The sequence below is a fragment of the Antechinus flavipes genome, chromosome 4 (assembly GCF_016432865.1).
Source record: "Antechinus flavipes isolate AdamAnt ecotype Samford, QLD, Australia chromosome 4, AdamAnt_v2, whole genome shotgun sequence".
Lineage (NCBI taxonomy): Eukaryota > Metazoa > Chordata > Mammalia > Dasyuromorphia > Dasyuridae > Antechinus > Antechinus flavipes.
In genome coordinates, this window is record NC_067401.1 from 7,635,652 (window position 1) to 7,652,828 (window position 17,177).

Below are 17,177 nucleotides of genomic sequence, written 5' to 3' on the forward strand. Positions count from 1 at the left end.
GGAGGACGCAGAGCAAATTTCTACCTACTTCTTCCTTGGAGAGGTTGGGTGAGAATAAGAAGAACCAGTCAGTGCTCTAGAGTCTAGTCCTGGGTCCTCATCATTGAGAATCAACTGACCAAGTTCTGAAACAACCCTGAGAGCGTGGCCTGAGGCCCCCAGAGGTCAATCAGCCAGGTCTCCACCACTGGGCCACACGGCCTTTCTTCTCTTGGGCATCACAGTTTTCCCTGAGACAAATTGAGCTTGTGGGATTCAAGCAATAATTTGTAGATAATAAAAGTCGGTTCTTCCCCCAATAACCAATGAACAGTAGATGACTCAAAAATTTTAAAGAAATTCAGTCCTAAGTCCTTGAGGAAAATCCCAATCAGTTGGGGAGATGGCCGAGCTCTTGAGGATGGTGCTTCACCTTCCTGATCTTCCATGCAGAAGCTCAGGTCTATTTTTCCCTGATCCCTAGGGAAGAGGCCCCAGAAGGTTGGACCTTGTTCACAGATACCCACGTAGGGCAGGGGATAAGGTGGGACTCCTACGCAGCCTTCTAGAAGCCGTTCCTGCTGCATTTCTCCCCAGATAGTTCTCTTGGAGCTTCTCAGAATGCCTGTTACTTGACCATTTGGGGGCAGCTAAAGGCTAATATCAGCAGGTGCTGCTGCCTCAACTTCTTTTGCTTATTGCTAAGATTAGCATTTCCAGTTTAATTACTAAATAATTATTATTGAATAATGGGCATCCTTTGTTTCACAAACCTGGTCTTACTGGGAATGCTTCTAGCTTCTCTCCATTACATACAGTGATTGCTTGTAGGTAGATGCTGCTTGTCAGTTTAAGGAAAACTCCATTTAATCCTTTGCTCCCTGGAAAAAGAAAACCTTTTTCTGCCTCCATTGAGATTATCTGATTTCTATTAGTTCAGTTATTGAGATGGTCCATTCTGCCAGTAGTTTTCCTGATGTTGAACCAGCCCTGCATTCCTAAAAATCCCATTTGGTCATCGTGTATTACCCCAGGGAGAGAGAGTAATCTCTGTTGTTATTTTATTTAAAACTTTTGCGTCAGTATTCATTAAGGAAATTGGTCGGCAGTTTTCTTTCTCTGTTTTGGCTCTTCCTGGTTTAGGTACCAGCACCATATCTGTTAGAGAAGGAATTTGGCAGGAATTCTCCTACTTTTCCAAATACTTATAAGTGTTGGGATTGTTTTTTAAATGTTTAGTAGGATTCACTTGTAAGTCCAACACTCGGAAGTTTTTTTCCTTAGGGAGTTCATTGATGGCTTGTTCAATTTATTTGTCTAAAATGGGGTTATTTTGAGCATTTTATTATTTCCTCTTCTGTTAATCTGGGCAATCTTTACTTTTTAGGCCCTGTTGCCTTGAACACAGAAAAGGGGCTGGGAATGATGCATCCGGGGGAGGGATGCACCACAAATGAAAAGGCCCTCGGGGTTATTAGTGCCTAGTGTTCATGTATACTTGGAACTCGCTGCTTCTACGGACTGTGTGTCCCTGGCCCAGGCTGCTCGCTAGACTCAATCTTGTCATTGGTGAAATGAAAGGATTTCCCATTATTTAAAGAGCGATCCAAGTTCTCTCCTAAAATTTCAGCAGCAACCCGGTGGGGGAGGGAGTGTCAGTGTGTGAAAGTCATGGGCGTTTGAGGAGCTCTTCCCCAGTTAGAGCCATCCTGGGAGGCTCCCCTGCCCAAGGACTTGGATTGGTCACTGTGACTCATGGATGTTCTCTCTTGTCAGCTTTTAATCGCCTCCTAGCAACATCCTTTGAGGCCAAGGAAGAAGGGGAGGGTGGGCACTCCAAGTAGGCGCCTCGTCTTGGAAGTTCCCTTAAGCCGACGACAGATGGCAGCAAGCCTTTGGGCAGGTCAGCCAAGCCCCATTCGGAGCAGCTCCAGCCTTGTGGGGCTGAAAGGCGCTTGGAAGCTTTGGGACCCCAGAGCAACATCTCTGCCGCCGAGGAGGAGGAGGGGTCGAGGGAAGGGGGAACCCAGGAGGAATCCAAAGCTCGGGGGAGAGGGGAGGGATGGCCACGTGACACGTGCCTGCTGGTGATGAGCCCGCCCCAGCTCACAGATTTCTGCAGCTCTTTACCTAAAAGGTTGAGGAGTGGGGGTGGAAGTGGGACCAGGAAGGATGGCAAGGTAGGGAGCTGAATAGCCAGGACTTGTAGCTGCCCCTTTACTACCTCCCACATCTGCTAGGAATTGAATCCAGCCTAACCAAGGCCGTTTGCATGAGAGGGGTCAAGGGCAAAGCTCCACCCAGTCAGGGGAAGTGTGGGGTCCCAGTCCCCTGCTCTGTGTCTACGAGGGCAGAAAAATCACCCGATGGATGCAGCAAGCATCCAACTAAGCATCTGCCGGCCACAAGCACGGGAGACACGGAGGAATGACCCCTTTCCCCTCGGGGAGCTCCGATCAAGTGGACAAGTGGGCAGAGGGGAGAACAAGCGGACAGCTGACAGAGACCCTCACAGCAAGGGCCCCAGCATCAACTCGGGGCTTTCCAGGCAGAGTGCCGCCACCTTACTCGCTGACACTCCACGGGAGTCCATTTATACCTGGATGCTGGCCCCTAGCACTGGCTCTGAAGAAAATCTCTCCAGGCTTCCCTGTCTGTGCCTCCAAATAAAGGGCCGGCTGAAGGCTCGCCATGGACTAGATCGGTGGTCAGTCAACAAGCATCTCTTAAGTGCCGACTATGTATCAGGCATTGTAAGCACTGGGGGTCCAAAACCAAGCCAAAACACGGCCTCCGCACCCAAGCACATTCAGGAGGAGAAAATAAAAACCTAGATATTTATGCAGTAAGACCTAGAATCAGGCCCGAGTTCAAATCCAGACTTATTATCCCAGGGTAAGTCATTTGTCCTATTTGCCTCCATCTGTCAAAATGAACTAGAGAAGGAAATGGAAAACCATTCCTGTATTTTTGCCAAGAAAATCCCATGGACAGCATGGTCCATGGGCTCACCACCGAGCAGCAAGATATCCCCAGAGGGAATGGGAGGTCATCTCGGAGGAAAGTGAAGCACCCAGAAAGGGGGGTTGTAGCTTCATGTTCAGAAGGAAGCGGGGAAGTAGAGGAGGAGGAACATTCTAAGTATGGGAGAAGCCAGTGAAAATGCACAGAGGTGGGAGATGGATTTCATGAGAGATGGCGGTGGTTTGAGAAGTGTGAAAAAGTTGGTCCCAGTCTCTGCTGACATTTGATCTCACCTTTGCAGCTGCCTTTCAGACAACTCGGACATGTCCCTTAAACTCGGAGGCATGTCTAAAACACACTAAATCCCCCCCCAAAAAAACTCTCCCTTCTTCCTACCTTCCCTAAAGGATTTCCCCTCCTCCAGTCCTTCAGGCTCCCAACCAGTGATTCATCCTGGACTCACCATTCTTTCTCATCCCACAAATTTAGTATGCCAAGGCCTGTTGATTTTACCTCTGCAATCTTTTGTTGATTTCACTTCTGTAACAACTCATTAATTTCACCTAGGCAACATCTCTTGATTTCACATCTGCAATCTTTTGATTTCACTTCTGCAACATCTCTTTTCAACTCTGCAACATCTCTTGATTTCACCTCTGCAATTTTTTCATTTTTGCAACATCTCTTGATTTCACTTTTGCAACATCTCTTGATTTCACCTCTGCAATCTTGTTTTCTGCAACATTTCTTTTCACATCTGCAATCTTTTGATTTCACTTCTGCAGCATCTCTTCACCTCTGAAATCTTGTTTTCACTTCTGCAACATCTCCTTGATTTCACCTCTGCAATCTTTTCACTTCTGCAACATCTCAATTTCACCTCTTCAACATCTCTTGCTGATTTCACCTCTGCAATCTTGTTTTCACTTCTGCAACATCTTGATTTCACCTCTGCCACATCTCTTATTGATTTCACCTCTGCAACATTAATTGTTGATTTCACCTCTGCAATCTTGTTTTCACTTCTGCAACATCTCTTGTTGATTTTACCTCTGCCACATCCCTTGATTTCACTTCTGCAGCATCTTGTTGATTTTACCTCTGCCACATCCCTTGATTTCACTTCTGCAGCATCTTGTTGATTTCACCTCTGCCACCTCTCTTGATTTCACTTCTGCAGCATCTCTTATTGATTTCACCTCTGCAACATCTCTTGTTGATTTTACCTCTGCCACATCCCTTGATTTCACTTCTGCAGCATCTTGATTTCACCTCTGCCACATCTCTTGATTTCACTTCTGCAGCATCTCTTAATTGATTTCACCTTTGCAACATTTCTTGTGGATTTCACCTCTGCAATCTTTTCACTTCTGCAACATCTCAATTTCACCTCTGCAACATCTCTTATTGATTTCACCTCTGCAACATTTCTTGTTTTCACCTCTGCAATCTTTTTTTCACCTCTGCAACATCTCTTGTTGATTTCACCTCTGCAACATCTGTTGATTTCACCTCTGCAATATCTCTTGTTGATTTCACCTCTGCAACATCTGTTGATTTCACCTCTGCAATATCTCTTGTTGATTTCACCTCTACAATCTTGATTTCACTTCTGCAGCATCTCTTGATTTCCCCTCTGCAGCATCTCTTGTTGATTTCCCCTCTGCAACATCTCTCCCGCCTTTTCTCCTCTGACCCTGCTCCCACCCTAGTGCCCAGCCTTCCTCACACGACTATTACAAGAGCTGCTGGAAGATTTTCAGGTCTCTAGCCTCAAGTTGCTCAGTCCACCCTCCATTCAGCCATTCATTACTCCATTCAGTAAGCTGCTCTTCATCCTCTAGCCCCCTCCTGCTCCCCAATCTTCCTGACCCTCTGATCTGGTGACCCAGGCCTCTGGACTTCTCTCTGGCCACCCCCCATTCCAGGAAAACTCCCTTCTCGGCTCTGACTAGCGACCTATCTGACTTCCAAGTTCAAAATCCCAACTCCTAGAGAAGTCTTCCCTCTATTTCCTGTACATAACGTTCGCTTGTTTCCGTTAGATTGTACACTCCTGGAGGGCAGGGGCTGTCTTTTGTGGGGGGGTGTTGTTTTGGTTTGGTTTTGTACCCCCAGAACTTGGCCCTGGAGGCACAGGTTGTAGAAGGGCTTTGCAAGCCAGAGTGGAGAACAGGAGAGCCCAGGGCTGGTGTCTTTGTGTGGAAGGAAGCTCAGCCCGGATACCCCAAGGAACCTGGAGCCTCTTTCAGACCAATAAACGTTCAATCAAGGATCCAGCTGTCGTTCATCTCCCTCCGTGCCCTCGAGAAGCTTACATCGTCGGGGGTGGGGAGGGAAGCGGCGGCGGGCCCGACTCGGGCAAGTCCCAACCAATCTGGAGGGTCAGTGCGGGGTACGGGACGGTCCCCGGCTTCTGGGGGTGAGGGACTCCTGGACTTGATGGCACCTCAGCGGAAGGGCAGCGTGCTCGAGCGGCCGGGGGCCAGCCCTCCGCCCCTCCCGCCCCCAGTGCCGCAGCCCCACGCTCGCCCCTCCAGGGGATGCCCATTTGGCCGAGGCGTGCCCCGCGCCGCCTAAGCCGTCCGGTCCCTCCCTCTTCCCGCCCCCCATTCCTATCCCGGGCTATTTTGGGAAACTCAGGTTCCTCTTTAAACTTAGACACACCCCTAGAAACTAAGTGCGAGTCTCCCCTCCCCCCGCTCGGCCCCAGGAAACCTAGGTGGAGAGGGTCCTGCGGCGGCCGGAGCCGAGGCTAGCCCCCGCCGCGGGCCCAGGTGGCTCGCACGTCCATTGCCGTCCCCTCCTCCGCCCTCCGGCCCCTCCTCACCCCCACCTCCCTCCTCCCCGCCAGGCGCGCCCGGGGCTGCTCCCGGCGGAGCCCTCCAGCCGGGTGCCGGTGGTTGGCTCGCGGGGCTGTCAGGCTCCCCTCCGGCCCCTTCTCGGGCTGCTTTCGATTGCTTCCCCCTCCCCCTGCCCCGCCTCTCCTCCCCCCCCCCCCACTTTTCCCTCCTTCTTTTTCCCTCCTCCCTCCTGCGGACCGACAGGCGGGCGGCTGCTGCGGTTGCTGTTGCTGCTGCTGCGGAGGCTGCCAGAGGTTGCGGGAGCTGATCTCTGTCGGTTTGGCCAGAGGGTCTCGCCCCAGTCATGGCTCTGCCGCGGGGGACCCCGAGTCGGCCTCTGGTCGGCTTCATCTGCTTGGTCCTGGGTAAGTGTGAGCCACAGCCACCCGGTGCCGCAGGAATCCTGGGGCTCTGGGAAGGGCTGGCTGCTGGGGGTGAGATAGGGAGTAGGGAAGACCGAGAGCTCCGGGCACCGAGTCTGGAACCCCTTTTGTGTTCTGTTTTTCCATTCCCCAGCTGTGTGACCTTAGTCAAGTCACTGCCCCATTGTAGTTGCAGTTTTCTAATCTGCTCCGCGTGTATATGTGCGAGGAGTGGTTGAGAATGCTGGGGTTCGCCCTTAGGAGATGGCGGGGAAAGTGAGGAAGACGCCTTGGAAACCAGGAGGGTTTTGCCCTCTCTCCCTCCCCCACAGTCTGGGCAGCCCTAAACTGAGCCGAGGAGCGGGCAGATCTTGGGCTCTCTCTGCTGGACCCCCATCCGCCATTCCTCCCTGCCTCGACCCCTCCGCCATTCCTCCCTGCCTCGACTCCTCCGCCATTCCTCCCTGCCTCGACTCCTCCGCCATTCCTCTCTGCCTCGACCCCCCCCTTCTCCATTCCTTTCTACCTCGACCCCCCCTCCATTCCTCTCTGCCTCGACCCCCCCCTTCTCCATTCCTTTCTACCTCGACCCTCCCTCCATTCTTCCCTGCCTCACCCCCCCTCCATTCCTCTCTGCCTCGACCCTCCCTCCATTCTTCCCTGCCTCGATCCCCCTCCTCCATTCCTCTCTGCCTCTCCTTTATTCTCCCCCCTCTCTCTTCTCCTTTCCTCCTCTCCCCCTGTTGATGCCACCTGAGTCTCATTCTCCTGCCTGGGGGTGGGGGTGGGGACTGTTCCCTGGCTCCCTCCCCCAGGGCTTCCTCCTCCCTGAGAATTCGGGCGCCGAGATTGCCAGCTCCCGTGCTTGGGTGGATGATGGACCCAAAGGTCCCCCGGATTGAGGGCCGCTTATTGGGGGGTGGGGGAGAGACTCGGCCACCTCATTTTACGGAGGGCTTAATCCCGTGAAACAGCTGCAGCCAGATGTGCCATGACGAGCCCTCCCAGGGCGGCTCCCGTCTACCTTTGCTGGCGCTTTCCTTAGTCTTCTTCACGCCCTCGCTACATTCGGGCCGAGTGACCTATTTAGGGAAGCGGCCTCCGCCCCCGCTAAGGTCCGCAGACTCCAAAGCCCGCACGAGGGCAGGAGGTCCGTGAACTTGAATGGGGGGGGGGGGGTGGAAGGGGGTGACATCTATGGTCATCCACTCTGTCTGAAATCAGTCGTTCCAAAGGGATTCTGAAAGGGAGTCGTGCCCCCCCTCCACCTCCCACCCCCGCCCCTTGCCAATGCGGTCCCCCCAGGGCCGGAGCCAGAAGTGCTTGGGCTCGCTGTAACAGGCCCCGTCTCGCTTGTTTTCTGGGGAGGGAGAGAAGGTGAGAGGGAAAGAAGCCAAATCTCTGATGAAAAACAACCCCCCCCTGAACCCTCCAGGGACGTCACCCTCCCCCCAACTGATCTCCCCTCATCAAAGAAGCACGAATTAGGCTCACGTGTTTATATGGCACCTCCCCTCCCCCTGCAGTGTGTGCTCCCCCACCCCCACCCCACCCCCATAGACTCTAGGAGGCAGGAGGGGTTCCTTTCGAGGCTGCATTGGCAGTGCCAGGCTGGTCCCCTGTGGGGCAGGACCTCGGTTCAACCCTTGAGCCTTTTTTGTGGAACAGGACCGATGGGACGGGGTGCGGGAGGGGGAATGGTTCTCTCCCAAGACCTGGGTGGGAAGGGAGATGCGGCAGGTGGGCTACGGGGAGAGCAGGTTGGGCAGGGGCGTTCCCACGGTGAGCCCGGGCTGGGGAGTCACATCCATCGGCGTGGGGAACTTCAGCCCCACATAGGCTTCTGGGGGGCTCTCCAGGGCTCTGTCGGAGCAGCCGAGCAGGGCGGGGTCCACACTGCTCTCGGTAGGTCGGTAGACCTTGATTTCGGGGCTCCTGGATCCAGCGGGCGCCGTTAGGTGGGGGAGCGGTGGGCGGGCTTGCTATTGGCCAGCCGAGCTGTCTGTAGAGGGCCCCCTGGAGCAGCTGGGCGGGGCATAGGCCGCGCTGCCCTCTGATTGGCGGCTGGGGATTCGGGGATGCGGCACGGATGGCGCGGTAGCCGCCGCCGCAGTCGCTGCCGCAGTGGCCACGGTAGCCACCTTTGCTAGGGCGGAGCCCTTCCCGCCCCGGGCCGGAGGTTCGCCGGCGGGCGCCGCGGGGAGGGCCGGCCACGGGCCTCGGGGCCCTTCTCCGAGCCTCGGTTTCCCCGTCCATGCGACTGCGGCAGATTCACCTGCCCGGGAAGGTGCTCTCGGGTCCTTCCGAAAAGGGGTTAAGCTTTGTTCAGCCTCCACGTGGCAGCTCCCCGCGGCCTGACATTCCAGGCCGCTCTCCTCCTCCGGCTGTGGGCTGCTCGCTGGCCGCCCTCGCATCTGTGTTTGAACAAGAAGGGCCCCGCGGGTCCTGCCTCAAGCCCAGAGAATGGGGCGGGCCTGGCCGGCCTCCGGCTGTGGAAACGGGCGGAAAGAGCCGGAACATCCTCGCTGGAGGCCCCTCCCGGGACGGGGTCATCCCAGCCAAGGAAATGCAGACCCCAGCCTCGCCCGAGAAAACAGAATGGGAAGAATTTGCCCCATCCCCCCCAATGTCTGTAAGGCAAAATGTCCCTCGGTTAAACAGCCACGGACTCTCCCCCGCCCCCTTGCTCAGGACCGTTTTATTGTTCTGTCCTCCCCATAGGGAGCCGCTTCTCGGGAAGTAGAGGGGCTGGATGGCAAGCCTAGATCGGGACCCTGCTTCAGGCTACATGTGTCATCCTTCTTTTGAGCTTCAGTTCCTCGTTTGCAAAATGGGGCTTGGATTCCTTTCCTTTTTAAAATTTCTTTTTGGTTGCGGTATCTGGGGTTGAGTGACTCTCCAGGGTCACCCAGGGAGGACGGGTTAAGTGTCTGAGGCCAGATTGGAACTCGGGTCCTCCTGACTTCGGGGCTGGTGCTCCACCACCGCACTGGCTGCCCCGGTTTTGATTCATTTCAACGTTATTTGAAAACCAGAGCTCCCTGAGAGCAGAAATTGATTCAGTTTTGTGTGGTCTTGTCTTGTAAATTCATCCCCCGCAGAGTGTGTTACCCGTAGGCACTTAATTAATGCCCGTAGATTGTTTGAACACCATCTAGAATTTGCCTGGCACCGGGTGGGACTCTGTAGCTGCCAAGATAAAAATGAAACAGTCCCTTCCTCCAGGGCTGGCATTCGTTTTTTCCCATTAGTATTTTATTTTTCTCAATTCATGCAAAGAGAGTTTCCAATATTCGTCTTTGCAAAACTTCCCCGCCCCCAATTTTGCTCGCTCCTTCCCCTCTTCCCCCTCCCCAACAGAGGGCAAACATGTGCCCTCCCTCAACACATCTCCATGTCCACCAGGGCGTCCTTTTTAAAACCAGTCCATTGGGGCCTTTTATCTTTGTATCAGCAGCGAGATTGGGACTAAGGGGTCCCAAGTCTAAGATTATAAATTGTACAGAAAGCGCTGATGTGCATTGGTGGAGGGACTTTTCTCCCCTGGAAGTTCTGTGTCCTAATGAAATCACCTCTATTTGCCACCTCTCCATGTTCATGACTCTCTAAACCGAGAGATGAAGGGCATTCTGATTGGCCCAGGAGTTCTTGCCGTGGAGACTTTGATTTCTGTCCAGAGTAGCTTACATTTGACTAGGACTCAAGGCTTGCAAAGCTGTCTCTGAAATGATCCTCTTGGATTAGGGAGATGCTGTCATTGGGATTATTTAATAGACGGGGAAACTATTTAATAGGGTTATGGTACCTCATGGAGTACAGCTCGGGGCTACAGTGGATTGAGGGCCAGCTCTGGAGTCAGGAACACTTCCTGAGTTCAAATCTGGCCTCAAGCACTTAGAAGCTATGTGACCTCGGATAAGTCACTTAACCCAGTTTGCCTCAGTTTCCTCATCTGTAAAAATGAACTTGAGAAGGAAATGACTAACTGCTCTGGTATCCCTGTCAAGAAAATCCCAAGTGAGAACATAAAGAGTTGCATATAATCGCACACAACTGAACAACAGAAACACAAATCCTGCTCTCCTTTAATTTTGGTCTGGAGTTATGATTTCATTTGCTCTGTGGGACTCCCACTGTGGAAACTCTCTTCCCTAATACAGATCCATTACATATCTATAAAACAATCATTTTGGAGAGCCCAGGGTCCCACAGCTCCCAGATGTCAGAGGCACAGCTCGAATGCCGTTAGGGCTTCCTGCCTCCAAAGCTAGCTACTACTTAAACGCTGCCTCTCACAAATGGTCATAGTCCAATTTACAAAGGAGCAAACTGAGGCTGGAGATATGACATGACATCATTCAAAGGGGACTTTTTAAAAGATGATCGATGATGGAATTAGAGTTGGAAGAGTCCTTGGAATTCACTCTATGTAAGCCACTTATTTTTTTTATGGCGAGGGAGCCGTGGGAAGCGCTGCCCCACCTGTGCTGGAAGCCAAATGCCCCCCCGCAGTTTTCACAGTCTCAGCCGGGGGGCCGCTGGGCCCAGCCAAGGAAAGCTCTCTCCGGCCTCCTGCCTCCAGGGATCCCTCCTTGCGACCTTCCTCCCTCTTAGTCTAGAAAGATTGATGGCACGGTGTCGTTAAAACCCTCCCATCCCGGGGTCCTTCGGAAAGTCGGACAGGGACGTGTTTGGTTCTCCCGGGAATCGCACCGAGCCGGGGAATTCAGCTCCCCTTGATCTCTCTCTGGCGGCTGGACCCGGAGGGCTCTGGAGGGGAAAGTGAGGCCGGTGACCTCGCCCAGCCTCCCTCCCTCCAATCCTGATGCCGTGGTCCTCCCCGAGAAGGAAAGACAAACGGCAGCCGCAAAGGGAGCCGAGTGTTTCCTGCCTTGGAGGGTGGGAGCGTGGCAACTTTAAAAAGCAGCTCTACCTGCCCTTTGGGGGAAAAGGGGAGGCCATCAGGGAAAAGTGACATGCCCAGGGTCACTCCGCTGGCAGGTTTCTGAAGGTAAATTTGAACCCGGGTCCTCCTGACTCCAGGCTCCCTGCCTGGGAAGATTCCTTGTTAACGAGAACCCTGGACCAGAAGGACCAGAAGGATCCTTTAATTTACAGATGAGGAAACTGAGTCCCAAAGATGTTCAGTGATGTCCAAGGACCTAAGAACATCCGTTTAGAACCCAAAGGGCCTCACAGCTCTCATCCAACCTGCTTGTTTTCCAGATGAGGAATCAGACCCAGAAAACAGGCCAGGATTCCATTCCAGGTCCCTTTGCCTCTTCTCCCCCAGCGGGCCACAGAAAGCTTCACTAGGACCCTCGCTCCGGGATAATCACTCGGAAGGAGCGGGGAGGGAGCGGTAGTAGTCAAGACTGCCTGGCCACGCTCTCCCAGTAGGCCCTGCAATTGTCATGCCCATTTTACAGAAAGGGAAACTGAGGCAAGCAGTATTCAGTGATTTACCCAGGAGCACACAGTAATAACTGTCTAAGGCTCCTTTGGAACTCGGGTCTTCCTGACTCTGGGTTCAAGGTTTTATCCTTGTACTGTTCAACTTCCTCTTACGGGTCATTTAGACTTTTCATTTTACAAATGGGGAACTGAGCCCCTGAGGGATTGAACACCTCGCCTGGGATCATACAGCCGGGATTTCCGACCTGGCGGCCTTCCCTCTGAGCCCCACTGCTTCCTTCCCCTTCCGGCTCTTCCGGGCCAGCCGATACCGGAGGGACGGGCGGCCGTTTCACCTCCAGGTGTTTGGGCTGGCCTTTCATGAACACTGGTTTTGAGGCTCACGAGTCACCCCGGGGGCTGTTGAGGAGGAAGAGAGCCCTCCGTCTGGGTCAGGGAGGTTGGGGGTTCAATGCCTGAGAAAGGAACAGCGAGAGCGAGGCATTAGCTCAGGAGTTCCCAGAATTCAGGGGTTACAGCAGGGTGAGCTCTCCGCCCTGGCCATGGGCCCGGCAGGACCTGGGGTGTCCCAAAAGAGCCCTGGGGTTGGAGCTGCTACGGGGCCGAGCTGAGATTTGAACCCAGGTCCTCTAAGTTGGCATTCTTTCAGTACTGCAGCCCCCTCGTGACCACCTGGGACCCTGTCTTGCTTCTGTCGCTCACTGTGCAATCGTTTACAAGAAAAAGAAACAGCATTTATTAAGTGCTTACTGTATACCAGGCACTGTACTGAACCCTTAGCATGCAAAGGAAGGCAGTCTCTGCCCTCAGAGAGCTCACGGTCACAGGGGAGGCACCAGATCAGAAACTCATCATGGGGAAGTCATAGAGCTCTTTGAGCCTCAGTTTACTGTTCTGCCAAATGGGATGATGATAGCTTCTCTTCCTGTATCCACAAGTTTGGGTACCACCCCAGCTCTGCCAGTTCCTACCTGTGTGACCTTGGGTCTCACCTGACCTCCCTGGACCTCACTTTCCTTCCCTGGCAGTGAGAAAGGTGAAGGTCTCCTCTAGCAGGTACCTGGACATGTCAGAACCCTCGAGCAGGAAGGGGCCTCGAGCCCATTTATTCCGGCCTGCAGCAGAGTGAGGGTCTGCCCTGGAAGGGCCAGCCCGTGGCCCCCCAGCTTTCCCACCTGCTACCTGTGGAGCAGCCCAGAGCACTCTGGGACAGCCCTCACTGGGAGGAAACTCTTCGAGTCCGTCCCTTTGCCTCTCTCCTGCCGGCTTGTTCCACCTTCTGGGGCTAAAGCAGTCATCCAGCCCCCTGAGCCCGCCCTCATCCTTCCCTCCCACCTCATCATTCTCTTTGTCCCCATTTCCTCTGATCCATCCCTAGGGGACATTGACTTATGGTCCAGAATCAGCCAAAGGCATAAACCCGAGATCAAACCTCGGTTTCCCTTCTGGCATAAAAGCCAGAGATTTGTGACCACACAAACAGGAGCAGACGGACAGTGCTGTTCTTCCCGGGCTCTAATAAAAGTCTCCCACTTCCTTCTCTCGATGGGTGTAAAGGGAAACTTCCCGGGAGTCTCCGGTTAATGAGAGGCAGGCTGGGTGCCGGGGCCCGCTGGGCCGGAGGCGCTCACTGGCCGCTGCCGGGACCCAGGCCGAAGCATCTTCCCATTTCCTGGAGAGGAGAAAAGGAAACACGCCCCCTTCTCCCTAAGAGAGAAGTCCGGGGGGTTGGGGGGCTCTGGGTCCAGAATGGTGCGTACATTTCCAGAAAGCGGCTCTGGATCGGACAGTTCCCCTCTCGTTTCGCTTTTACGGGAATATTATTTCTTGGTATAATTGTCCGAATCTGCCTCTTGGCCCTTGTCGATGTTTCCCTTTTTAATTTACTGGTGGAAAAGTCTGGCAGCGAGGAGGAATTTCTCAGCCTATTCAAGGCTGGTCATCTGCCCGGCTTCGGCCCTGACCGGAAAAGCATGGAAACTGGCAGTTGGGGGTGAGAGGGAAGACTCGGGGGCAGAAGTCTGCCGTTCGCCCCTGCGAGCAGCTAGGAGCTCGGGGGACGCTGGGCGGGCGCCCTTCCCAGGACCACCTTGGCGTCCCTGCAGCCCCGCCCCTGAGCCGGAGCCGGGCCCTGCCCTAAGCGGCTGGGGACTGTGACTGCCAAAGGCTTTAGCCATGGGTGTCTTCTGGGCTACAGATGGACGGGCACCGGGCGGTCTCGGGTGGGGGAAAGTCACAAAAGGAGCAGGGAACGAAGCGACGCCGCTTGGACTTGAGAGCCGCGTCCTCCGCCATCTTTTTGCCGGCTCTTTGATCCCGGCCTTGGAGAGCTGCTCCCCTGCCTCGTTCGTGGGGCTCGGGCCATGTCCACATCATCACTGATGACCCGGCAGCTCCTGGTTGGACACGGACGCGGGCACATCCACAGGGGCCGTTCTCTTGGCAAAAGGCAGGTTATTTAGGGGACCGGGTTCCAGACAAAATGAAGGCATGAAACAGGAACCAGAAGTGGCGGGTGTGAAGTAGGAGAGCGTCTGGTGAGCAAGGGTCGCAATGGCCCGGGAGGAAGGGGACACGCTGTGGGGAGGAGGGGGCAGGGCAGACTGACCAGATTCAGCTAGAATAAGGGGACAGCCCCAAAGGTCTTCATCCCCAGCTGATCTTTACAGGTGAATTAAAGCTTCAGGGGTTTTCCCTCAGGGAGACCAGGCGGTAAAGGCCGGAAGTCGGGAGCAAGGCCCCAAGGCCCCGGCAGACCAGGTCCCGACCTGCCCGAAGAGGCTGATCAGCGGCTCAAGGAGGCTTAAAGATGCCCAGAAGTTGGGGAGGGATAATGGGGCTGCTCAAGCGTCCTCTCTAAATAGTCTGGGAATTAAGCGATGCTGGCTTCTTCCGGACGGGGAAAGAGTCAGTGACGTCATTGCTTCTTGGGGCCCAGAGTCATCGAGACACGGAACAATATATAGACCCGGACGACAGAATAATGGCCCCGGAGCCGGCCCCAGCCTGGGCCCTGAGGAACTGCGGGCCGGGCCAAAGGCGCGCCTCATTTCTGGGCTCGTAGTTCCTGCTCAATAAAGTGGAATGAAACCCAGTGTTTAAATTGTGGTTAAACAGTGATTAAATTCAGTGTTTATTAGGCTCCTCAAGTCAGTCAGTAAATATTTATTAAGCGCCTGCTCTGCGCCGGGCTCTGTGCTGAGCCCCCAATGGACAAGAAGAGGCAAAAGACCATCCTGGTCTGGAGGAGCCCGCGATCTAACGGGGGAGCAGCGTGTGGGAAATGCTGGATGGGGTGCGGGGCAGGGACCAGGAGGCAGGAGCTTCCGGGCCTGGGGGGGGATGGCCGATGTCCTGGGGCCGAAGAGAACGTGAGGAGGAGGGGCGGGATAGGAAGGGCTTTGGGGAGCGTTGGATCCTATAGTATGACAATCCCCGTCTGTGTCAGCTGGGGCAAGGTTCAGTGGGATTCTGGAGCCCAGTGGGGGCTGGGCCACAGCAGCTGTTTCAGCAGATGACTATGACACAGAACTGAGCTTTAGGGATGCCTCAGTTTACTTGTCTGTAAAATGGAAGGATCAGTCACTCAGTGACCAGCCTGATTTCAGGTCACCATTGATGAAGCGCCCGGCCCATCTGCTGAGAGGGGACAGGCTCGGGTGCAGGATGAGGCATTTAGTTTGGGGCATGAACAACGTGATCATGTGACCAACATTTTTTGCAAAAGCTTTTCTTTTCTTTTTCTGAGGGGGAGGGGAGGCGAAGAGCAGAGAAAATAAATGCTTGTTAATGATAAAAGTTCCAATGAATGAAAGGAAAGGCTTGAAGGAGAGGGCGACCAGGGCCTCTTCCCAGACTCCTTTACGCTCCTGTGTCCTGGGCAGTAACGGGCCCCTCCTGGGCTCAGTTGCCCTGCACGGCTGGTGCGGTGGGACCGCTCTCAGTTATCCTGAGCGCTTTTACCGGTCTGAAAAGGCCGGGGTCTCCAGCTGGGAAAACCCACTTCCAGAGGCAGCTGCAGGGGCCGGATCAGCTGGAGCTTCCGTCCCCATTCGGGGGCTCAGCCTCGCGGCAGCAGTTACTCTGGGAAAAGGGGGAGAGAGAGAGACAGAGATAGACAAGCAGAGATAGAGAGATGGGGGGGGAGACACAGAAAGAGAGAGAGATTGAGACAGGGAGAGAGAGACGGACCAAGGCCCTGATTCACCAACGTTTCAGCCCGGACTCAGTCAGACACTGGCCGGGCCCAGAAACGTCCCTCGTTGCTCTTTGGTCTCGGAGGGGGGACCTCGGAGCCTCAGCAGCCGGTAACTAACGGTCCTTCTCTGTTCCAGCTCAGCACCTGGTCCCGGCCACCAGCTGCCCCGAGGCGGACTTCGAAAAGCTCCTGCGCGATGTCTGCCTCAGCAAGTTCAGGGGGGAAATGGCGGGGATTGAAAAGAAGTTCTGGTGCAACTGGGACTACACCTACAAGTAAGTCCTTTCCCTTCCTCGGGTCCTGCTGGGGGGGACAAGGGCAGGGGCGCTGAGGGCTGTGCCCCGGGGGTGGAAGGCGCTGCCAGCCTCGCTTCTGGGCGTCCCGTTGCGGGTCACTGGGACGCTCTGTGTGCCCGGATCTCAGCGCAGCCGCTCTCAAAGTCCCCAGCGCCATCTTTCCAGACGAAGCGAGTCGCCGGCGTGGGGGTTCGTCCTCTGCTTTATCGTCGGAGGTTTAACCACGTCTTAGGAGAACAGACGGGAGAAAATACTCCCTTTGTTTAAGTGGAAAATCCCCAAGTGGTGCCTTGTTATTCTGTCTGTGGCCCAATTAGGGAGTTTTTGAGCAACGATCCTGGCCTGGTTTGCCATTTCCTTCCAATTTCTGATGAGGAAACTGAGGCAAGCAGGATTAGGTGACTTGTCCAGGGTCATATAGCTCATAAGTGTCTGAGGCTGGATTTGAACTCAGGTCCTCCTGACTCCAGAACCAGTGATCTATCCACGAGCATGAAACAAAGCATATGGTTTCAGACTTTTTTTTAATATAGTTGTTACTTATGCTGACTTTTTTCTATGTCTCTCTTTAGTCTTTAAAAATACATCAGACATCTTAAGTGGAAAAGGGGGGTGCACTCCATCAATAAAGTAGCTTTCATTAAGCACCTACTATGCGCCAAGCACTGAGGATACAAGGACAGAGAATGAAGCGGTCCCTAATAACGGCCCCAAGTGGACTCTGGCAAAGCCAACCACAGGGGGACTGGGAGCCCGGCAGAGAGAGGGCTCGGAGTGTGGGGAGCTCTCTAGACATTAAGAGTAAGTACAATTGGGGCAGCCAGGTGGCACAGTGGGTAGAGCACCAGCCCTGAAGTCAGGAGGACCTGAATTCAAATCTGACCTCAGATACTTCCTAGCTGTGTGACCAAGGGCAAGTCACTTAACCCCAATTGCCTCAGCAAAAAAAAGATAAAATAAAATCAATGAGTGAATGAATGAATGAATGAATAAATGAAATAAAAATACAAAAATAAAATAATTTTAAAGAAATAAAAAGTACAATTGTATTAGAGGTGAGCCCGCTGTTGGCTACCACATCAAGCCCAACAATCTTCCTCTCCTCTGACAGGTCATGGCT

The 17,177-nt window shown here is 54.1% G+C and overlaps 1 protein-coding gene across 1 annotated transcript in view; it reads left to right on the forward strand.

Moving 5' to 3' along the window:
* The first annotated feature begins 5,980 nt into the window (after positions 1 to 5,980).
* The window catches only part of RAMP1 (receptor activity modifying protein 1), a 47,947-nt gene continuing 36,750 nt past the window's right edge, over positions 5,981 to 17,177 (forward strand). The window contains exons 1-2 of the mRNA XM_051999250.1: positions 5,981 to 6,151; positions 15,898 to 16,036. Of these exons, the coding sequence (XP_051855210.1) occupies positions 6,091 to 6,151; positions 15,898 to 16,036 (200 nt within the window). The 5' untranslated portion in view covers positions 5,981 to 6,090. The remainder of the gene's footprint in view (positions 6,152 to 15,897; positions 16,037 to 17,177) is intronic.